At 39.5% G+C, this 24,470-nt stretch overlaps 2 protein-coding genes across 8 annotated transcripts in view; one reads left to right on the top strand and one right to left on the bottom strand.

The window, feature by feature from the left end:
* Window positions 1-18,379, bottom strand: part of LOC139951248 (ammonium transporter Rh type B-A-like) — a 36,482-nt gene extending 18,103 nt beyond the window's left edge. For 2 of the 5 annotated variants that reach the window (XM_071950033.1, XM_071950032.1), the window contains exons 1-3: window positions 15,854-16,197; window positions 14,379-14,455; window positions 9,420-9,622 (exon numbers count right to left, since the gene is read on the bottom strand). In XM_071950033.1, coding sequence (XP_071806134.1) covers window positions 9,420-9,622; window positions 14,379-14,455; window positions 15,854-15,865 — 292 coding nt within the window. In that variant the 5' untranslated portion in view covers window positions 15,866-16,197. Of the gene's footprint in view, window positions 1-9,419; window positions 9,623-14,378; window positions 14,456-15,853; window positions 16,198-17,209; window positions 17,228-18,354 lie in introns of those variants that run through there. The other 3 variants (XM_071950037.1, XM_071950034.1, XM_071950036.1) reach the window with 3 other exon arrangements.
* On the top strand, window positions 17,411-22,763 carry LOC139951249 (uncharacterized). 3 transcript variants are annotated; one of them, XM_071950039.1, is made up of 6 exons: window positions 17,411-17,983; window positions 18,882-19,076; window positions 20,028-20,220; window positions 20,703-20,821; window positions 21,715-21,910; window positions 22,621-22,763. In XM_071950039.1, exons 1-6 carry the CDS (start codon window positions 17,975-17,977, stop codon window positions 22,758-22,760), a joined length of 852 nt encoding a protein of 283 aa, XP_071806140.1. In that variant the 5' UTR covers window positions 17,411-17,974; the 3' UTR covers window positions 22,761-22,763. The 3 variants fall into 3 exon arrangements, with proteins under 3 accessions (XP_071806140.1, XP_071806141.1, XP_071806139.1); XM_071950040.1 differs by having other exon boundaries at window positions 18,882-19,082; window positions 21,715-21,841; XM_071950038.1 differs by having other exon boundaries at window positions 18,882-19,082.
* The last annotated feature ends 1,707 nt before the right edge of the window (window positions 22,764-24,470 follow it).

Raw genomic sequence — 24,470 nt, 5'->3', positions numbered from 1 at the left:
TGCGCTTTAACTGTTGATTGAGGTGCATGCTGGTCTAGCCATGGAGGTAGAAATGGGTGCGTTCGTTTAGCTTCCCTGGGTCTACCCCGCGGTGCTCACCCGGGTGAGCCCCTGACAAGAAGAGCTAATCGAACGATCACACTCGCCCTCTCGTGGTGACGGCATGCACCTCAGGTCACCCCCAAGTGACCCACTCCACAAGCAGAGCACTGAGGGCTGACCCGGGTGAGCCCCGTCAAAGCTATTCGTACGTACCGGGGCAGTCCGGGGTCGACCCAGGGAAGCTAAACGAACGCACCCGTAAGCAGCTTTCCAGGGTTTTAAGCGGTATTTAAAAAGCATTTGCACTAAGAATGTGTACCCCGCTTACTTCACGCCCGACTTGACTTCCTTGCAATTAACTGTTTAACAAGATAACATGAGTTTATTGTTGAGACCTTAGCGGGTAATAACCCAACATATTGACATGTATTTAACTGTTTCGTAATGGGAAATAATTATCCACAATCAATAACGACGTGAAGAAGAATATATTTAATTGAGCAGTTTAAGCTAGCCAGGCGCATTGCTAAGTCAGGTTGGGCCGGACCACACATTTATAAGATGCAGAAAACAGGGTGCTTTACGCAAATTCCTCGTAAATATCGCTCAATTTTAAACTGTGTGACTTAAAGCATAGGGCTAAAGGGTCAAAGACCAATATTCTCACTTGATGTATCCTAACATATGCATAAAATACAAATTAAACTGTGGAAGTTTTGGCTCTATTGGTCATCGAACTTGCAAGAGAATGATGAAAGTTAAAACACCCTTGTTGCATTATTTTGTGTGCTTACAGATGCATAATAACGCTTCAGGAAAGTAAAGTGTGTCTCGAGCCAATATGGCTCATCGGGCTGGTAATTATATCCAGTTTCCCTTGCATTATAAGCGAATGAGTCTCTATTTCCCTGGTCAGGATGTCAGTACATAGCAGGTTACTAATCAACTCTCGCCGGTACGCATTTGTACTCCTGGGTGGAGAGAAGCAATAATGATAAAGTGCCTTGCTGAAGGACACACATGTCGCTATAACATGCGACTCTGTATACTCAAGGTCAATGGGAGACTTTGGAACACTAGGTGGCAGCAGACTTACCAGGTAAATTTCCATTGTTTACGTAGTTCTGAGCAGGCGCACTTTACCGAGAACAATGGATTTTACCTGGTAAGTCTGCTGCCACCAAGCGTCCTAAAAGTCTCACATTGAATATTATTATTTTATCACAGAGCATTGCTTTACATTGAATCCTGTTCACAAAATTATTCTTTGTATAGGCCTGTTGTATACATTTTCAACAAAATCATAAACATTTCACAAATTGATTAAAGGAACACGTTGCCTTGGATCGGACGAGTTGGTCGTTGAAAAGCGTTTGAAACCGTTGTTTTTAAATGCAAATGGTTAGATAGATAATTAAAAAGAAGAATATAATGATCCACACAAATTTGCCTCGAAATTGCGTGGTTTTCCTTTTACTTTGCGAACGAACAAGGTTGGCCATTTATGGGAGTCAAAAACTTGACTCGCAGAAATGGCCGACCGTGTTAGTCGACGAGATTAAAGGAATATCAGGCAATTTCGAGGCATATTTGTGTAGATCATTATATTATTCTTTTACAACATCTTTCTAACCATATACATTTTATAACAAACGGTTACAAACGCTTTTTTATAGACCAACTCGACCGATCCAAGGCAACGTGTTCCTTTAATATTTCTCGCTACCAAAGTTTGTGCATGAAATTCAAGTGCCAAACATGACCCAATTATAGTCGGCCTATGATGTGCATTCATCCACAACTATTATCCCTATTTTTGTATAAATATCTCAAACTTGTAAACATTTTACTAATGGTGATTATCATTTCTTCTCGCTGAAAAAAAGGGTGTGTGAATGGAGTTCAAAATCCAAACATGGGCGCTCAGTTATTCTATACTACGCACCCAACCAAAACATACGTGCGTGTAGAATCCTAGAGGCAATAAATTATTTACACGCAATGTCACGCCACTCAAAGTATTCTTAACACAAACAAATGAAAAAAAATTTTTTTGAAACTTGTGTGTACTCCACAAGTGCGTTTCGTCTATTGTCGACAGAAAAAGGCTCTTGGGAACGTCAAGGTTTCACTAAAGGCCATTTGTCATGACAAAAAGTCGGGTTTCGTTTCAATTTTACCTCAAGGATTTTACTTTAGGCGGTTCTGTATTGTGAACCAGGCCTGGTAGAAAGCGGTGAGAATTTTTTTTAAAGGCAGTGGACACTATTGGTAATTACTCAAAATATTTATTAGCATAAAACCTTTCTTGGTGACGAGTAATGGGGAGAGGTTGATGGTATAAAACATTGTGAGAAACGGCTCGATCTGAAGTGCCATAGCTTTCGAGAAAGAAGTAATTTTCCACGAATTTGATTTCGAGACCTCAGCTTTAGAACTTGAGGTCTCGAAATCAACCGTCTTAACGCACACAGCTTCGTTTGACAAGGGTGTTTTTTCCTTTAACTATTATCTCGCAAGTTCGATGACCGATTGAGCTCAAATTTTATGGATATGCTGAGATACACCAACTGTGAAGGCTAGTCTTTGACAATTACCAATAGTGTCCACTGCCTTTAAAGCAATTGAAAATATTTTTCTCTTGTAAGGGGCTGCACTTATTTCAGGAACATGTCAAATATGTACAGGACCCGTGCACAGGACATGCCAGACAAAGTATAGGGCACCACAACAAAAGCACGGAACACCAGACCAACACGGCACCACAGCAAAAGCACAGGGCACCACAATAAAAGCATGGGGCACCACAGCAAAAGCACAAGGCACCACAATATAAGCACGGGGCACCACAGCAAAACACGGGGCACCACAGCAAACATACAGCAAAAGCACAAGGCACCACAATAAAAGCACGGGACACCACAGCAAAACACGGGGCACCACAGCAAACATACAGCAAAGGCACATGGCGCCACACTAAAAGCACAGGGCACCACCAAAAAGCACGGGTCACCACAACAAAAACACGGGGCACCAGACCAACATGGCGCCACAGCAAAAGCACAGGGCACCACAATAAAAGCACAGGGCACCACAACAAAACACGGGGCACCACAGCAAAAGCACAAGGCACCACAATATAAGCACGGGGCACCACAGCAAAACACGGGGCACCACGGCAAACATACAGCAAAAGCACAAGGCACCACAATAAAAGCACGGGAAACCACAGCAAAACACGGGGCACCACAGCAAACATACAGCAAAGGCACATGGCGCCACAGTAAAAGCACAGGGCACCACCAAAAAGCACGGGTCACCACAACAAAAGCACGGGGCACCAGACCAACATGGCGCCACAGCAAAAGCACAGGGCACCACAATAAAAGCACAGGGCACCACAACAAAACACGGGGCACCACAGCAAAAGCACAGGGCACCACCAAAAAAGCACGGGGCACAGCAAAGGCACGGGGCACTACAGCACAACACAGGGCTCCACAGCAAAAGCATAGGGCACCACAGCAAAACACAGGGCACCACCGACAAACACGGGGCACCACAGCAAAAGCCTGGGCTCCATGCCAGCAAAAGCAAGGGGCACCAAAGCAAAAGCACAGGGCACCACAGCAAAAGCACGGGGCACTAAAGCAAAAGCAAGGGGCACAACAGCACAATCACAATTGGCACCTTATGTAATAGCAATTGTTGCATGTGACCTTGGTTATTTCGAAGCCTGTATTTATACACCCAGACTTTAAATTGACGCAATTATAAATGTAAACAATGGGGACTTAAAACAAACAAGTAAACAAACAAGTGAACAAACAAGTAAACATATTGTCAACAATATTGAAGGTGAATTCTTAGGTGTATTTTCATGTAGTGTAATCACTCATAACAAAACACAGTATATTATAAATTGTGATATATTTTATGTTGATACATTTTTAACAGACACAGTGTATAATACACAACGTCTCTAGTCTAAACTAAATTCCAAAGTTCAATACTTGTTCTGATATTATTAATATAAAAGTTTGATTTGGAAAATGATAATCATATCTCAATCCACTCGAGTATTGTGTAGGCAAATTAGCATACAGGTATATCTGATGATGAACCAGCAAACATGGCTACCATTGATGATAAGCAAAAAATAGCACAAACCTATATGGATAATTATTGTGTAAAGTTAATGCACGGTACCGGTAGCTTTGAGTATCGATTTTTAAGCGACCCATGTAAAAAGGACATTGGCCACTACAAAAAACGACAGCAACGACGACGACAATAACATCATCAACAACAACAACAACAACAACAACAACAACTACAACAACAACAACCTTTCATTTGAGAGATAGGCCGTGTCCGAAACGGCGACTTCGGCTACAGCTACGGCTAGATCGCCCGCGTCTGCCTATTCTTCAACACTGGTAGACGCGCTGATCTAGACGTAGCTGTAACCGAAGTCGTCGTTTCGGACACGGCCTTAGGATAAACAAACTTTTCGGGTACATTATAAAGTGACAGTTTATTTTGAGGATAACAGTTGTTCAAAAATGTAAGCTCTCAAAATAACAATTTTAAAAAAAGTACATTCGCCTACACGTTGCCATCATTGTAAAAGATCCAACCATCTATGTGAAATTTGTAGTGCACAAAACCAAGTGAAATGAGGCATGAAGTTCTCCTGCCATTTAGAGCCTACAAATAGAGTACCTTGTACAGCCAATAAAGACCCTCCAAAACTACTCTGCTTTTTACAAACCATAGCACAAAAGCTATCCGTAGTAGAAGCTAAGCTAGACAGATGGTCGTGTTATTTTATATGGCAAGCAAACATTGAAAAAAATAGAGAACGTGTTGGTATGTTGTGAGTTTTGGGTTCTAAAGTTACTGGTTGGTGAATTTCTAGTCCTGGTTTTCAACGAACATTCTTGGAAATACAATGCAAAAGCTGAGGTGTTTAAAGTGACACGTTGCCATGGATCGGACGAGTTGGTCTATGAAAATCGTTTGTTATATATATAACACACGGTTAGAAAGATAATGTAAAAGTAGAATACAATAATCTACTCAAGATTGCCACGATATTGCGTGGTTTTCCTTTTACTTTGCGAACTAACACGGTCGGCCATTTAAAATTTGACTCCGGTAAATGGCCGACCGTGTTAGTCTACGATGTAAAATTAAAACCACGCAATTTCGAGGCGTATATTTGTGTGTATTGGGGCGTACTTGAAGCCCCAAAACAAAAATTAAAGGAACACGTTGCCTTGGATCGGACGAGTTGGTATATAACAAGGGTTTGTAACTGTTTGTTATAAAATGCGTATGGGTAGAAAGATGATTTAAAAGTAGAATACAATGATCCACACAAATTTGACCGATCCAAGGCAACGTCCTCTAAGAACAATGTGGTTGCAAGCTGAACATTGAACATCATGTTTTCACTACTTTCTCCAGATTCTGATTCTCACAACAGGTTAAACACAATATTTCACAGGTTTATAATTTTATGTTTATGGTTGATCACACAAATCATGAATACTGTCTGCCACATGAATATTTTGAACACTCTACCAACCCTTCTAAAACCTTTAATAAAACACACCCCGCGCCCCCCCCCCCAAAAAAAAAGGTACAGTGGTGTGAAAACTCTCTGTACGACTTGTTTGTACGTTCGCCAATCCTGTATAAAACCTTTAAACATGCTCTGCAAGTGCATATATACAAACTTCTACTGTAATTCACGTAAAAGGCCTATACACTTGATTGCACATTTGATATTTTTATTGTCTGCAAGCATATATATATATTTTTTTTAAACCGCTGTAATTTAATCTAATGGTACAAACACACGGTGTCAAAGGGTGATTATGTACACCCATATGATTCCACAACAGTGCTGTTTCCATAACCCCCTAACCCTGCCCCGCCCCGACCATAAGTTAATACCCTAGCGTGCAAATCAGAAGTAAAGGTTTTCCAGAACACATGGTTGTTGGACCAATGCAGTCACCGTCCATGGCCTAGCACGTAGCGTGCTCCCCTCCCCTCGAAAATATGCGTGGTACATTGGCGTATGCAGGCATGCCAAAAACCCACAGGGTCATGCTTTGGTTAAAGGTACCGGACACGTTTGGTAAAGTTACTCAACATAACAAGCATAGAAACTTACTTACTAGCGAGCAACGGAGGGCTGTTGATAGTGAAACATTGTAAGAAACGGCTCCCTCTGAAGTAACGTAGTTTTTAAGAAAAAAAGGTAATTTCTAACTACAAAATATTTGAATCTGAGAAAGACTTCAGGCCTGCAGCCTTTCTCGGGCATCTGAAAGCACACAAATTTGTGCAATATGGGTGATGCTTCTTTCATTATTTTATTGCAATTTCGATGACTAATTGAGCCTGGATTTTCACAGGTTTGTTATTTTATGGATTTCATTCATTCATTCACTTTAAACAAAAAACTAAAAAAACTGGCAGCACGAAGCTGAATAATGTGGCATTACAAGGTAAAAATATTGATAAAAATTGCAGAGATAAAATACACAAAGATTGCACCACCACGGGGTACATAGGAACATTATAAAAGAAGACGACAACAAATAAAAATTTATATTAGATAAACCACTAAAAGACACTAAAAAAATGCACAGGTTGTTGAGGGAACTCTCTTATACATGGAAACCCCACTATGGAATAAACCAGCTACAAGCAGTTAAAAACTGAACAGCTGACAAAAATATGTTAGGATAAACCAAGTGAGAACACCAGAGTGCCTATTTAAGTGTCTATAACATGCACATAACATGCCCCTTTCAGCTTGTCGTTGCGTGATAATATTTCAGACAGGCATGATCATATAACTCGTGTTTAAATTATTTGGTATAAACATTAACAAACAATACCCATGCATCAATAAAAATTGTACTAACCCTTGATTGGACATCTTTGGTGGTGCAGAGATGAATACGAATTTAAGGATGGACTTACAGTTTAACGGCACAGGACCAAAGAAGAATACAAATATTTCTCCCTAAAATACCTAATCTCCATTTATAATCCCAAAATAAATTGTGGATTCAGCCATGTTTACATTCCACAACTGACAAATTGTTTCTTTAAATTATGGTGTTGCACGATTTAAACGGGCTGTGTTCATTCTTTTTTTTTTTTTTTTTTTTTTTTTTGCTCATCACGCCTACTTCATTGACGACAGCAAAATTAAGCCCAACAGGGAAAAAACTTACAACAACCTTAATGTATTACTCAATATTTTATTCAGCTTACACGATAAATTTAGTCAGATATAAATACTTTTATCGCACTATCTATATTGTGTACTGACACAAGTTTACTAACGTATAATCATTTCTAGATACATGTCTTTGAAATAAACGAACACTTGGCTTAGGCTGCATGGTACAGAAAAAAATATTTATTCAAACAAGAGGGCGCACTTTTGCATGGTTCCTTATATTGTATCACGCACGCAGACGTACCAACACGTCTGGCATACGACCTGTGAAGACATTGTTGTGAGCAAACCGACGACAGATTCTAGTGAAGATTTACTTCTAAGTATTTATTCGAATTTGTTTTAATCAGTTGTTTTAATGAGTATGTTCAAACTAAACGATTATATTAAGCTTTGATATCAGATGCTGACTACATATGTCAATTTGAAAAGGAGGTAGATACGGCTGTTGGCTAAACGTTGGGAGCGAAGTCTTTCCAGCTTATTCAGTCTGTAGTTGCAGGCAGTAATCCTATAATCCCTTAATTGTCAGCCACTTGACAAAGGACCCGTCGAGCCTATTGTTAGTGCCCTGGCCCATCCAGACCCAACACCATTGTGTTGAGGTTGTGAAGGTTTAATGAGCAAAGGTGAGCACCTTTAACCCCTGATATGCGGATTATTCATGACACCAGTCATTTCTTTTGTTGATCGGCAAACCGCCAGATTCGGCCCGTTTCGGCCTAGCCCTCGGGCGGTTAAATAGATACGTGCTCCCTTAACATCTTTTAACAAGTGTATTATTCTTATTTTAGACGTAGAAACGTAAACAACTCTCGTTTGTGACCTTTATCTACCTTCAAAACTGATATATCTTGCAGCTGTACAAACCTTTACTGGCTATCTATTTTTTTCTTCTAAGTCCGCAAACAAAATGCCATTTTCGGAGGTCGGAAAAGGGACCCTAAACTAATTATTCCATTTGTCCATTGTCAAAGAGTGGCATAATTTTACCCCACATCGCCTCTCCAAACACATTTACAATATAAAAGAAAAAATTGGCTTTTATGTTCGTCTGACCTTGTATAGGAAATCCATTCACCATATATTGTTAACTCAGTTAAATCACAATAGAAGCATACAGAGAGAACAAGACAATTATAATTGCAGTCTTGGTAGAATAATATTTGAGCATTTTTGATAAAAATATCTGGGCAATAAATATATATATAACCTTTTGACATTTGTTGAACCTCTATACACAGTCATGTTTACACAGTCATGTTTACACAGTCATTTTTACACAGTTGTTTTTACAAAGTTATTATTGCAACAATGCTCAGTTTTTAGCTGCCTTCTGACGTTGGGGAATTCTTTTCAGTCTTGTAATATAGCTCTTTAAAGGCAGTGGACACTATTGGTAATTGTCAAAGACTAGCCTTCACAGCTGGTGTATCTCAACATATGCATAAAATAACCAACCTGTGAAAACTTAAGCTCAATCGGTCACCAAAGTTGCGAGAAAATAATGAAAGAAAAAATCACACTTGTCACACGAAGTTGTGTGCGTTTAGATGGTTGATTTCGAAACCTCAAGTTCTAAACTTGAGGTCTCGAAATCAAATTCGTGGAAAATTGCTTCTTTCTCGAAAATTGCTTCTTTCTCGAAAATTATGGCACTTCAGAGGGAGCCGTTTCTCACATTGTTTTATACCATCAACGTCTCCCCATTACTCGTCACCAAGATAGGTTTTATGCTAATAATTATTTTGAGTAATTACCAATAGTGTCCGCTGCCTTTAAAGGAACATTTCATAATTTAGATAACACTAACAGTTACACGGTCTAATGATGATGATGATAGTAGAAAACGTCCCTTGAAATATTTCTGTCTGAAAATGTCAGATTTTGAATCGGAGTAATGCAAAGTGTAATCGGTTCTTCACTATTTTCTCGTGACCCAGATGGCCGATCGATCTCAAACTTCTACAGGGTTGTTGGTTTATATGGTAGAGTAAATAAGTTACTTACACTGCAAGCAACTGTAATAAAACCCCGAAAATTAATATGATTTTTACGTAACAGAAATTTCAGATCAATTTAAAAATGAAAGGTAAATTTTGCTTACTTGGGTAGTACAAATCAATGGGGTTAGTGAATCCAGCGAGGTTTGCTTCACCCTCTCCGTGCCCTCCTTCCGTTTCACCCCCCTTCTTGGTCCTGGCGTCCGCTGTGGGATGATACTCCACGAAAAGTCCAAATAGCACAAGAAACACTAGCTGGAAAGCCAGTAGAACTACGGTCAATTTCCCTCTTGTCCAAGCCATTTTCCTTCGGAGAAATAATATTTCAAACGAAATATTGTGAGATTAATTTACTTGTGGATTTGGTTTGAGTGTGACTGTTTTTCAAGTCGACTCTGACTGAAAAATGTTTGGGGTGTGCGGAGGGCTCGCTATGCAACTGAGGGCAAGTCAAGTTCCAGTGTACTAGTAGTGTAATCTTTTTACATAAAATACTTATGTTAGCAAATAGCCGTACAGCGTGACTGCAGGGTGTTGTTCGTACCACTTTAAAAGGGGGGTGAGTGAAAAAATAATACTAAGGGGGACCTGAAATAAATTGTTTTATTTTATAGTCTTTGATAACACCTTGATAACTCAATGTTTAATGATCAAACTTGTTTATCCATTTATTTGATTACTAATCAAACTAGAGCTTGCATAAGTTTTTTCTTTGTAATAACACCACTATTGATGTAATGGAGTGGTCCGGGAAGTTTAGGGGCGCGTCTCATGCGAGACTCTGATTGGTGCATTGGTCTAACATGTGATCTTTGATTCGCTTAATTTGGAGGTGTGGCTTACCTAGTTACACAAAGGCCATACCAATATTACTATAGACTGAGGTGTGTCGAGGCTCAGCAAATTTCATTGTTGGGATTTTCCCAGGGTCCGTGCAGCGGTCATAGCATTTTCATAACATGAGACACTTTTTACACATAAATAAAAAGTTTTAAACAATTATAAGTGACGTTGCAAATAGTTTTGAAGGTAGGAATCATACACAACTTTATTATGGGATTTGGGAGACGTACATACTACCACAGAGTAGATTTTGCGGAATTCAGGAGACTTCTCAGTTTTCAAGAAAGAAGGTATTTTCCATGAATTTGATTACGATACCTCACATTTAAAATTTGAGGTCTCGAAACCAAGCATCTGTAAACACACAACTTCTTGTGACAAGGGTGTTTTTTTTTTCTTTCATTGTTATCTCGCAACTTCGACGACCAATTGAGCTCACATTTTCACAGGTTTGTTATTTTATACATGTGTCGAGACACACCAAGTGAGAACAAGACTGATCTTTGACAATTACCAAGGGTGTCCAGTGTCTTTAAATTGATCTCAATGTTACGAGGCTACTTTGCTCTAGTCATCGTCATGAGACTGAAGAGGATGTGAGACATTTTGGTCTTAAGGATATATTTGTGAGATAAACTGCAGCTGTTGATAGTATTTAGAATAGAGTCTCTTCAAAATAATAGTGTGCTTTTGATAATGTTTCGCTACCCAAACCTTTCGAATCTGAGAAACGAATCATGTACTGACAGGCCTATATAAATGCTTCGTTTTTCAAAGGGCAAGAGCACCGAGCACCAAGGCATTTTTTTCCCTTGGTAAAGGGCACCGTATGCGGGGGGAAATGTACTACCACAGTAGTTGGCAATGACCAAGCTATAGGGGGCGCCTTTTGCTCCGTGTGATGTATCGGGCCTGGCACTGGATTCGTGTCTGTTCGCGAATGCCCGACGGTTTATACAAAATGATGAAAAAGAGGCAATTTCTCACATTTCAAATCTGAGAAAGACTTAAAAGGAAGGTACACGTTTGGTAATTACTCAAAACAAATAGCAACTTAAAAACTGACTTGGTAACGAGCATTGTTAGTATAAAACATTGTGGGAAACGACTCCATCTGAAGTAACGCAGTTTTTGAGAAAGAGGTAATTTCTCACTAAAATAATACAAACATTCTAGCTAGAAGTCTTTTTTCCTATCTGAAAGCACACAAATTCGTCCAACAAGGGTGTTTTTTCTTTCATCATTTTCTCGCAACTTTGATGACCAATTGAGCCCAAATTTTCACAGACTTGTTATTTTTTGCTTATGATGGGATACACCAAGTGAGGACACTGGTCTTTGACAATGGGAGAATTTTGGCATGCTTGGTGGCAGCTGACTTATCAGGTAAAATCCATTGTTCTCGGTAATGTGCGCATGCTCATACCTACGTAAACAATGGAAATTGACCTGGTAAGTCTGCTGCCACCTAGCGTCCCAAAGTCTCCTATTAATAAACGTACAGTGCCTGAAGCCTCACTCAGTCATCTAGAAGCACATGAATTTTGTGCAGAAAAAACAAGGGTGTTTTTCTTTTATAATCGTGCAACTTCGATGACCAATATTGAGTAAAAAATGTTCCCAGATTTGATATTGTATGCATTTATGTAATGATAAATAAATGATGGCGCTGTCCAATTCAGTGACATTTTAAGAATGTTGACATGATAGGTTTACAAGGTGTACGGGTGGGGGCCCATGTCAGTTTAATATATCCGCCATGTTGGTTATTATAACCAAGTGAGGGGGTGGGACCGCGGGGATGTTTTTTTCCGTTAAGATCCGACGTGAGAATACACGTAATGGTCTCTGACAATCACCAAAAGTATCAAGTGCCTTTAATCTGTTGCTTTTGAGAAAATCTGATCTCTGTATAAATGACGCAGTTTCCAAAGATAATATTCCCTAGAGTATTCTGACAGGTATAAGGCTTAGCTTAGTTTAGTGTAGGCCAGGTACAGAAACAGCCTTTGTAACAAAAAATATATCCAGCTTAACACGAGATGATGTTGTATGGTTTGAAGGATTTAGTGAGGATAAAGTTGACACAGTTCATCGACATCAATGAAAAAAGGGAGTTGCTTAGTAACAAAAATAAACACATTATAGTTTCAACACACCTGGCCTACGGCAACAACTACGTGCATTATTACGGAGGTAATCTGGCACCTAAGCTTGTTGGTGCGGTGAAAATCGGCACATATACATGTATGACATGGCAACTATGTTGGAAGCCATAAGCAGGCCGCTACAATTTTACTTGTAAATGTTGAGTGTTTCTTTACTTTGTGTCCCCACCCTCCAAAATACGTTTCTATGTCTTGGGAAACCTTAGAAGAACCATAGATCAAAATTCCCTTAAACCCTTTTTGTTCTTGAATCGACCCAGATTATTCTTAATCTTACTTGGGTCAAAATCCTTCCCGTAGGAGGATGGCTTTAGCCCAACCATAAGACGGATAATGCAGAACTCAACAGAAATGAAACGAATTGCTAAAAATAGAAGTTTCTCGTAAACGTTCCGAGACCTGCTTAAAGGCAGTGGACGCATTCGGTAGTTACTCAAAATACTTATCAGCATAAAACCTTTCTTGATAACGAGTAATGGGGAGAGGTTTATAGTATAAAACATTGTGAGAAACGGCTCCCTCTGAAGTGTCATAGTTTTCGAGAAAGAAGTAATTTTCCACGAATTTGATTTCGAGACCTCAGATTCAGAACTTGAGGTCTCGAAATCAACCATCTAAACGCACAGTGTCGCACACAACTTCGTGTGACAAGGGTGTTTTTTCTTTCATTATTATCTCGCAAGTTCGATGACCAATTGAGCTCAAATTTTCGCAGGTTTGTTATTTTATGCATATGTTGAGATACACCAACTGTGAAGGCTAGTCTTTGACAATTACCAATAGTGTCCACTGCCTTTAAGGGGAGGTACACGTTTGGTAGTTACTCAAAACAAATATAAACTTAAAAACTGACTTGGTAACGAATTGGAGAGCTGTTGATAGCATAAAACATTGTGAGAAAGAGGTAATTTCTCACTAAAATAATAAAATACTTCGAGCCAGAAGTCTTTTATTCCTATCTGAAAGCACACAAATTCGTCCAACAAGGGTGTTTTTGCTCTCATTATTTTCTCGCAACTTCAATGACCAAATAGCTCAAATTTTCCCAGGTTTGTTATTTTTATTCATAGGCATATGTTGATATACACCACTTGAGAAGACTGGTCTTTGACAATTACCAATAGTGGCCAGTGTCTTTAACACTAATTCGGTCTTTCTGTTTAATCAGCCTTATTACACCTATTACACATCCCTAATCCAAAACCACCAACAGATGGCGCTGTTCTGAAAATGGTACCCGCAGAACAACAAGTTTTGTCTGTAATCATCTTGCTCCTTCAAGTTTTATATCGATGGATTCTGTATTATAATAGAAAATTTGTGGATCCCTATACCATTTGGCGTATTATTTGCCCGATTATTCAAAGGTTCATTAATTTTGTTTGTTAAAGGGAACAAGGTACACGTTTGGTAATAACTCAAAACAAATTAACTTAAAAACTGACTTGGTAACGAGCATTGGAGAGCTGTTGATAGTATAAAACATTGTGAGAAACGGCTCCCTCTGAAATAGCATTGATTTTGAGAAAGAGGTAATTTCTCACAAGTCTTTTATTCCTATCTGAAAGCACACAAATTCGTCCAACAATTCGTCATCATTTTCTGGCAACTTCGACAACCTTAGCTGAAATTTTCACAGGCTTGTTATTTAATGCTTATGTTGGGATACACCAAGTGAGAAGACGTGTCTTTGACAATTACCGAAACGTGTACCTTCCCTTTAAGACGATCTTCCCGTCAAGGAACTCGGCAAAATCACACGAGGAGATTTTCTGCTGACACCTAAGCGTCCCAAAAGTCATCCAAAAACTTCAATCATTATTCCAGAAATTTGAAGACCCTTAAAATGTTACACATTATTTGGCCCTCTTGGCTCTGCTTTGCAATTATTATGAGCAAGTGTTACGTTTTGGTGTAACGGTTATTTCACCTAAAATACGCTACGCGTCCACATCTAACTTAATTATTCCATGATTATTGAATAAAAACCACCTAAAAATCAAGTGAACAATTTTGAATAAAACTAAATGTTGTGGTTAAATGTTGGCTTACCCTTTGTTGTCACGTGACCTGCCGGAGTTGCTGCCATCGTTTAGCGGTTGGAACGCGCATGACTGCTCACTGACTCGCTGTTCCAATAAAACATACAAACTCAACATTTACTTCAATTATATCAAAGTAATTATTAAAGACACAGTGGACACTTTTGGTAATGGGAGACTTTCGGGACGCTTGGTGGCAGCAGACTTACCAGGTAAAATCCATCGTCTCTGTAATGTGCGCAGACTCATAACTACGTAAACAATAGACATTTACCTGGCAAGTCTGCTGCCACCTAGTGTTTCAAAGTCTCCCATTGTCAAAGACCAGTCTTCTCACTCCCTCTTCCCCTTTCACATTGGACGAACTCAACCACGAGAGCGCGGAATTGAGCATCATACGTTGTGAAGCATATGCCTCGAGATCGCAGTTAAATCTGACGTAGGAGTCCTAGGACTACATGTGTTTACAAAAAACAGTACCTGTCCGCATCCTTGCGGAGACGCATTGCGAAATATGTGATCCATATTGCGCTGAATAAATGCTGTTGATGGTTATAATATTTTATTATTTAGGACGTGGGATCGGGTCAAGTCAAGAAGTGCAGAAGTTTAATGAATTGTCAGCTAATTGACACAAGAGGGCGCGTGTTAAAAAACTTGATGAACCTCAAGTATTCAAACTGTCCATGGTAAGTGTGACCACACCTGCGGATGAATTGATTCAAAATGGCCTCCATGTGGGAACATAGCTTGATAGAAGGAAACGGTAAACCATGGAAAACAAAAAAGAAGAATAGACATAGTTGCAAATTTGAGGTAGAGAACAAACATAGAAGCTTTAGGATCATGGGAGGAATAAATTACTCACTAAGAACACGAATGGCACACAATTCAAGTAGGCCTAACGTCAGCAAAAAGGAAAGCAGTCTGTGTGAAAACAGTGCTCAAATTTAGTTATCATATTTTTTAATCAAACTTTCTTAAGTGACGGTGTGATTTCAACCACACAGTCAGGATATTATAGTGAACTTCGTCATTTTAACGCTAAGTTTCGGTCTAAATTCAGGCCACCCTCGCCCTCACATGGAGCATGAAGGCGACTACCTACATGCCCCTGGCTTTTGCCTTAGTGCCCTTGGAATGATCCAGGGAATATTTACAATTTCCTCATAATACCCCGTGCCTTGTGCACCATGCCCTATCAAAAAAACGAAGCATTGGGTGTAAATGTGCCTCACACCTCGATGCTCACACAGGAGATCCGACACTGATGAGGCTTTATCGTAAACAAAATAAAGTCGCAGGTTACAGTCGACCTTCCATCCATGGTACCAATTTGCTACACTGCACACGGGTGAACTAAAATGCGAAAAATCAAATCTTGAAAGTTGACATGATTATGTGTGACATCTTCACATCATAGTGTTGCTGCTTTTGCTTGTATAAAAAGAGGTACAATTAATTTGTTAGCATGAAATTACTCACCTCTGATGCCATGTTGTTTTAGTAACATACAGCTATAATAGGAATTGCTTGAATTGAACTGTAAATATTATTGTATTGTTATTCATCAGTCCATGAAGCGGTCGTTATGAGTTCCAGAGCAAACCAGGGGAGGATCAGGGAAACTCAAACCACTCGACTAGTACTTCATCGGTCGTTGCCCTTGTTATTCAATGCTGTCCTTATAATTGGGTGCCCTGAGCTCGCACAGATCCCATGTTCTGTACATGTACACTGTGAAACATGTGCTGTGAAGAATGTAAGGAGACCGAGTCACAACAAAGAGCCCTTTCTTATCGCCCTACAATATATTCACGCGTTTATGTCGTGGCAAACTGAGGATGGTTTAATGGGCAGCAAACCAGCTTATAAAGTAGCAAGTATGATTATGGTAAATAAGTACACCGTTCATAATCAGCGATAACTGATAGGGGCCTATCACACGGATATTCGTTCTCATGGACCATTAAGCAAATATGTTACGTAATAATGAACTAGATTTGTGCGGTTTTGATTGTGCATTATTGTTATTGGTAATTGCCTTGGTGCCCTTGAGATAATGCGGTATAAAATATACACGCCTCAATGATCCGCTCAAGGCTTCCATGGCGCTTTTCGAACGGCTACGGCTTCGGACTCGGCTCAGGCTAGCTTGGCACCGCCGCTGTAATTGCGCGTGCTTCTTTTGCAAACGCGTTCAGGGCTTCAGACGAGAAAACAGAGCCCGATGCCGAATCCAAAGCCGAAGCCGTGGATTGCAAAAGGTCCCGCCTGTACATTATGTGTGATGCTTGAAGCTTTTTGCACAATGTGAACATGTATAGAGCAAGGATGCCACGGCTAAATTCCTAAATCGATTTACCACCAGGTAAACTATACAACTTTAGTAAAGTGATACAAGAATTATACATGGTGTAGTTGACTATTAATTCAATGGGATGACTTTCAGGTACAAGTATATAGAATATATAAATCTTTGATTGCTTCGAACTTTTTTTTTTTAGCCCATTCTAGGCCTTTACTTGCCAAAAAGTGTCGATGTCAGTACACACGAGCAACGTGCAATTTTGCAGGTAGGCCCCTATAACGACCGGAAAAGGTTTCATGACAACACCTACGCCTACTTGTTATTTTTGCTGGTATTGTTTTACTTTATTAAGCGTAACTTGGTGAGAGCAACCATAGAGCGATGTCAGAGCAAATTACATAACTTGCTAACACAGTCATACTTAATATGCAACATCCAGTTCCACCCTTCAAATTACTATTACTAGTAATAATGACACCGATGAGATGTTAAATTTGCACCGGGGGGAACCAATATTAGTTTTGATTTACCATTACAACAATGTGTGTTAGCACTGTATTCTAGGGGCTTCCTTCCCCGAGTTCTGTGAGACAAAATTACAAGCATAAGGAGTTCGAACCCAGCACGACCTTACGGCATCCGCCAAGATCCATCCCCCCGAAACGCCTTAAAACAAGCTCTTGGGGGCGCCCTTCATGTTTAGCGGTGATTATTTATTTTACCCCCCAAAAAACACGGTGTCAAAATTATGGTGGTTCCTGCAGCTGTTTACATTCTCTGCGGCACAAAATTCACTGATGGTTTGATCACAATCGAGTGCTGTGGGTTCAAATTCCGAATTAATCAAGCCAGCTTTATACCTTCATCGGAAGACTGTTCGTGTGCGGCTGCCGGAAAAGCAACGGAACTATAAGCCAGTTTGTTTGGGTGAACTTTGTTACTGTTGTTCTGCCCACTCATATTCATAACTCTATGAAAATGACAAGTTACTGATCAGTGACTGTTTATCCATGCTTGATGGTTTATCTTAGGAGTCCTTACTCTATGACTTATCTATTTCACCGCAGTTATTGAAGAAGTTGACATCTTGTGCATTGTATTCCTACTATATTGGACATGTATGCTGAGCTCAAGTAAAAGTTCGTGGAGATTCTACAACGTACCAACCTCTACTAGTACTACGTACATGTACATTTTGTTGTTTACAATAATTATACATGACATGTACATGATTTGGAAACGAATTACAGCAGAGTAAACAGTAACGACACTTTGTTCAAGGTCTGGATTCTTAAATGACTCATGTGAGTGTACATTTTTATAAATCAATATAAACTAACTAAAGAATGTTAGATTTGAACTGTCATTCCCTTTGTAAAAAGTATCCTTAAACATGCACTGTGCCTCCACTGGATGTTTGCTGTTGTTAAATTGTTTGTTTGATCGTTTAGTTAGAAATTACAAGGATGAGATTGTTCAGACTTTTGGTTGAATTCAGACTTTTTATGTCGACCTGGTGAAGACTATCAGACAATATTTGTTTCCACAAATAAAGAAATCCTTCTCATTTTTGTATACAAGTTCTCTAGTGCTTTGGATACTGTTTCCAAAAGCTCCTTAGGATCTATAACCCTAGGGGTTACCAAACGGTAGAAATGCCATCATTTCAACATACCTTTGAATTTATATCCAAGTTTCAGACTTTTTTGTTAGTAATGACTCTCACCCCTGAAATTAGCTGATCTTCCAGTCAAGGGAACTCCGCAAACTCCTACGTAACAGGCACAAGTGTGACAAGCAAGGGGAATAATAAACACCAATCTGGCAACAGCCAACCTCTCCTATAAAAAATTGGTTAAACGTCAATTGATTATGAATTGCACTAATCATGGAGTGGTTCTGAAACAAGACAACGATACTTATTCTCCTAAAAAGCTTGGGGGTTCGAACCCATAACTTGCAATTGCAGGTCTAACTTTTGGACCACTGTGAAAAATTAGCCCAACGTCATTGAAGTTATAGTTTCGACTCGCAACATGAGCCTGATGCTCAATAAGAACCCAGTGACAGTATTATTATTGATATAATTACCAGAATTGTAGCCCAGGTTGGACTCCTCTGTTGCAGTGGCACTGACTGACATCCTACCAGGGCTACCAGAACTGGTAAAATATGACACAAGATACTTTTTTTCTCTTCCAGAATCAAGAATTTATAGTTAAGATTCAACCCCTGACATCCGGAGTAGAAGTCGGGAGGCAAGTTGAGGCTCAACCCTCCGTAGACGGACAATTTCTAGTACCTCGGGGAAACCTTGTGAGGCTAAACATGCCTCAAGTTGAGGTCAATAACCAAACGGCGGAAGATGTGGCTAGTTCTGATTTGAAATACTACGGGGTAAAAGTAAATCACTGCAGCAAATAATTGCAAATAATTGTACTTTTTATTTTACTCTAACACCAAAGTTTGTTACAAGCACTGTGTACTCAGTACTGTCCCGAATTCTGTGATAGAAAATAACAGGCATATTACACATTGCTGTAAGGGTAAAATTAAAATTAATATTTTTTACCCTCGATGCAAATTTAACATCAATTAAATTGTATATTAGTCAAGGCCGCAAAATTACCCACATTTTACCCACAGCAATTGTCGTCATGCTCTGTGCATTTGCTGTGGTGCCCTTTGCCAAAACCCAATATTTTCTCCATAGAAGTGCCCCAATTTCCCTCTGGTTAAGGGCACTTTGATGCGGACACAGTAAATATGAAAGAAAAACTTTCAGAGAGCACCGTAGCCCAAGCACAGGGCACCACGGCAATTGCTGTGGGTGCCGTCGGTTATTTTGAAGCCTGAAAGGGTTATAAACTGGGGAAAAAGATTCAAAAATGTCATTGGCCCAATGACCAGGGCGCTAATAGGCTTCTATAGAGCATATTGATACCGTTGTTGTTAAATGCGCTATATAAGAACTTATTACAATTGTATGTTTGGTTTGTGGTAACACCATGTGTCTTTCTACTTGCCAGGTAGAGTTTGTTCTTAGAGAACTGTCTTGCTTTATTCTACTGCCGTAGAGAAGATAATCGTAGGTTCGGGAGACTTCTCAGTTCTGACAAGAACTGTCCTGCTTATTAACTATTACCATGGCGGCTGGTATAGAAAGTAGACCTCCGATTATCTACTCCGCGGCAGTAGAATAAATCAAGACAGTTCTCTTAGAACAAACTCTACTTGGCAAGTAGATACACACATGGTCATGATGGTGTTATCACTAACCAAACATACATTGATACCTCACCATGCAATGCCTCAAATCTTATTGCTATTATTATTGTTTTTTCCAAGGTTCCGCCACGTAAGCGTCAAACAATGACGGTATCCGACACACCATCCAGCAGCTCAGAAGGTGATTCTTCACTGGTTACCGCAGTAAGTCAGGTCCAGCTACTGGAAAGGATAGCCAGTCTGGAGGAGGAGCTAACTCGGACAAAGTGGGAAGTTACGCAACTCCGCGAGCTGAACTCGCATCTCCAGCAAGGTAAACTTGGTGGCTTGTCGAGGCTAAGAGCATCGGACTGAACCTCTTGTGTTTCTGATCAGCAGAGTGTGGGTTCGAGTCCCAGTCATGACACCTGTGTCCTTAAGCAAGACACTTGACCATTGCTTCATCCTTCAGATGGGACTTAAAGCCGTTGGTCGCGTGTGTTTTGTATTGCACATAAAAGAACCCAATGCACTTATCGAAAAGAGAAGGGGTTCATCCCGGTGTTCCTGGTTTGATTGGCTGCATATTGCGCCACAGCACCTTGTAAACCATTAAATGGTGCTGTGTGAAGGGAGTAGGTCTCATAATTCAAAACGTAGTCCCACCTATACCTTGCAGGAAAATACTGTATTTTAAAGCGCCTTGAGCATCACCAAGTGACGGACATGCGCGCTATAAAATAAGCCATCAAGTATTATTACCATTATTATCAATGTTATAAGATATTTGTTTATGTTGTTGTTGTCATTGTTTAGGTATCCCTCATGTCATTCGTAGGACGTTCCGTGAAGAGCTCAACACATGTACATGTAAAACACATTCGGGTGGCTTAAATACGCCATCCAAACAAGGTTCATCACACAAACAACGTGGGGTAAGATATTATGTTCTTGTTACCGTCTCTGTTGCCTTGGTGCCCCTTCAAAAGTTTCCCAAGAAACTTGGTTTTCAGCCTCTGGACACTATTGTTAATTGTCAAAGACTAGCCTTTACAGTTGGTGTATCTCAACATAATATCATAAAATAACAAACCTGTGAAAATTTGAGCTCAATCGGTCATCGAACTTGCGAGATAAGAATGAAAGAAAAAACACCCTTATCACACGAAGTTGTGTGCGTTTAGATGGTTGATTTCGAGACCTCAAGTTCTAAACTTGAGGTCTCAAAATCAAATTCGTGGAAAATTACTTCTTTCTCGAAAACTATTGCGCTTCAGAGGGAGCCGTTTCTCACAATGTTTTATACCATCAACCTCTCCCCACTACTCGTCACCAAAAAAGGTTTTATGCTAATAATTATTTTGAGTAGTTACCAATAGTGTCCACTGTCTTTAAGATTCTCCAATGAAAGTACACTTTGGCAATCAAATGGTCTCAAAGAGGAACTTCTAAGCCTCGAACTTTGTTCTTAAAGGGGCAAAGGAATTTGTCTCTGGTAATAAGGGGCACTTCTATGAGGAAAATGTAAATTTGTATTCAAACTTTCCAAAGGGCAAAACAGCAAAAGCACAGGGCACCACGGCAAATGCTATTGGTGCTGTGGGTTTAATTCAAGGCAAGGAAAGTCTGTAGAATTTTACAACAAAAGTGCCCTTTCCAAAATAAAATGGCCTTCCCTTCTCAAAGATGACTGTCCAGGTCTGAAAAATACCAAATAACAAGAACCTTTCTCACCAATTTTTTACTATACCTAGCAACATGATTGTTTTACTTGGCCTAAATTCTAGTTCTCCAAATAGAACACTCTCACCATTTTCAAACTCTACAGGGACATCGCGAAGGCAAACAAAAACGACACAAGAACCACAGCTCAAAAGCTACGCCCGGTACAGTCACAAAGAAAATGCTAATGAAATGGTTTGGTCGGGACACCTTGGCGAGGAGTACATTGACAGGTAAAGGAGGGAAGTCCAAGACCCTGACCAAGGCTCAGCTAGATCCGTCAATTGTCAAGACCATTGTCGGTTAGTAAAAAATTTATTGACAGATTCTGTGATCTAATAGGTATCTAATTCTTTCAAACAGCCTCTAGCTACCGGGCAATCTCGGTGGTCTAGGTAAGAAGGACAATGATCTAGAATTGATAAGGTCGTGGGGTCTACCAAAATTTATATATGTTCTGTGATCATTAAAGTTATTCTTATACAGTTGCCTCTCATTATACAAGGGCGCTGGCAGAATAACCTCTTATAACACTGAGCAACATTGTTATATGAGAGCAGCAAAACAAAGAAACACAAAGCAGAAATTAGTTTTGTGACTTCAGACTGTATTCTTTAGAAGCGAAACCTCTTTATAACAGGATCGATGTTAAACAGGAATTTTGTTTAAGAGGACAGCAGATAAAGAAACACAAAGCAGAAATGAGATTCAGGACTACAGAATGTACCCACTATAAGCAGAGCCTCTCCTTAACAGTGCTTTGCTTAACAAGAACTTTGTATTTTGATAAAAGGGCTAATCCACAAAGAATGTGATGCACAGTAAGCTGCGAAACTATAGAGGGCGCTACATGCAGTTGTCAAGGGGTGCGTTTTTGCGGTCGTAACACCAATTGCTTCGGTCAATGGCCAGTGATCAACCAATGGCAAGTTCAAGGGGTGCATTACTGGGTTAATAATTATGATTTTCTGTAGGAATTCTCAATTATGTATTTTTTTTTCTCTTTGTGTAGCTAAAGTGACAGAGCGATTTGGAGTCAGCGAATGTGTCGTCAGAAGTGTTATCTCACAAAAATGTAAAGAAGAGATGGTGATTCGAAGAAGACGCTTGACTTTAGATATGCAAATGTCTGGTGCGGACAAAGTAGCGTAAGAAAACAAGAGCCAGCACAACAGTGCCAGATTTTAATCATCTGAGCTTACCTATCCTAAACACTTTACCAAAACCTAAACTTTACAATTTTATAAGTGGAAGCCAGTAAAACAAAAGGGTAGAAATATTGATCAATGGTAAAGATTTTTGCTCAAGGACTCAGTAATTTGGCACTTGCGTCTTTGAGCAAAAATCATTATTGCTTCGTCATTCAGGGGCCAATTTCATAAAGCTGTTAAGCAGAAAATACTGCTTGACAAGTTGCTTTGCTAAGCAAAAACTGAGCAGGCACCAGACGACAATGTGAGCTTACTGTAATTTTGGCTGATAACCTACTTCTGCAATACTTTTCTTTGCTTAGCAAGTTTTTGTGCTTACAGGCTTTATGAAAGTGGGCCCAGATGGGGCATTAAGTGTTCTAGTAGAATTGACAGTGTACTTAAAGGACACTGGACACTATTGGTAATTGTCAAAGACCAGTCTTCTCACTTGGTGTATCTCAACATGCATAAAATAACAAACCTGTGAAAATTCGAGCTCAATCGGTCAACAAAGTTGCGAGATATAATTGAAAGAAAAATTACCCTTGTCACAAATAGTTGCGTGCTTTCAGATGTTTGATTTTGAGACCTAAAATTCTAAATCTGTGGTGTCAAAATCAAATTCGTGGAAAATTACTTCCGTCTAGAAAACTACATCACTTCAGAGGGAGCTGATTCTCAGTGTATTATACCATCAACCTCTCCCCATTACTCATAACCAAGAAAGGTTTTATGCTAATAAATATTTTGAGTAATTACCAATAGTGTCCACTGCCTTTAAAAGAAACAAAAACACTTACCTTGGAGGAGTAAGGGTTAACCCCTGTGTTTCTGTTTCACATAGCGAGTACCCTAGCTTGGAGATTTCTCAGGCTTGCAAGCTACAGCGAGGAAGTTTCTGTTTATGAGTCATCCTTGGTTTCACTACCAGAAAGAAATAAACAATAGAAAGTTGATATAATAATTGTTATTATCTGGTGAATATTTGTTCAAGTTATTTGAAAATAAAAATTAAAAAAACACCCTCGTCACACGAAGCTGTATGCTTTTAGATGCTTGATGTCGAGACCTCAAAATCTAATTCTGCAGGTCTTGAAATAAAATTTGTGGAAATTACTTCTTTCTCGTAAACTACGCTACTTTGGAGGGAGCCGTTTCTCACAATGTTTTATACTATCAACAGCTCCCCATTACTCATTCCCAAGTAAGGTTTTATGCTAATAATTATTTTGAGTAATTGCCAAAAGTGTCCACTGCCTTTAAAAACTACCCTGGATGATATTGAATGGTTAAACAGTAGGAGGGTTGAGAGTACTGTGTATAGTGTTATAGATGTATTCACTACATGTTAACATAATGCAGGTCAGGGTTACTCAAAACCACATTGGATGTCATTGAATGGTCAGATAGTAGGAGGGTTGACTGTTTGCTGTTTAGACGCAATCGTCACATGATATCATACTGCAGGCTGGGCACATTGCCTTGGTGCCCTTGATATAATGCAGTAGAAATGTACAAGAACAGCACACAAGGAAACAAACAACACCTTAATCAAAAATATAAACACTATATATTTGGAGAATGTTCTGCATAACTTTTTTATTTACAAAATGTTTTTTCTTTAGAGGTAAATATGTACACGGAAATTAACAAGTTCAAATGTTGTATA

Source organism: Asterias amurensis, chromosome 19 (genome assembly GCF_032118995.1).
Source record: "Asterias amurensis chromosome 19, ASM3211899v1".
Classification (NCBI taxonomy): domain Eukaryota; kingdom Metazoa; phylum Echinodermata; class Asteroidea; order Forcipulatida; family Asteriidae; genus Asterias; species Asterias amurensis.
This window is presented reverse-complemented; position numbering and strand designations above follow the sequence as displayed.

Excerpts from the sequence above, each read along its gene's own strand:
- LOC139951249 (XM_071950038.1), top strand. Across the intron at positions 19,083-20,027 it reads TGAAATACTACGGGGTAAAA|GTTCCGCCACGTAAGCGTCA; the intron begins GTAAATCACTGC and ends GTTTTTTCCAAG. Across the intron at positions 20,822-21,714 it reads CATCACACAAACAACGTGGG|GGACATCGCGAAGGCAAACA; the intron begins GTAAGATATTAT and ends CAAACTCTACAG.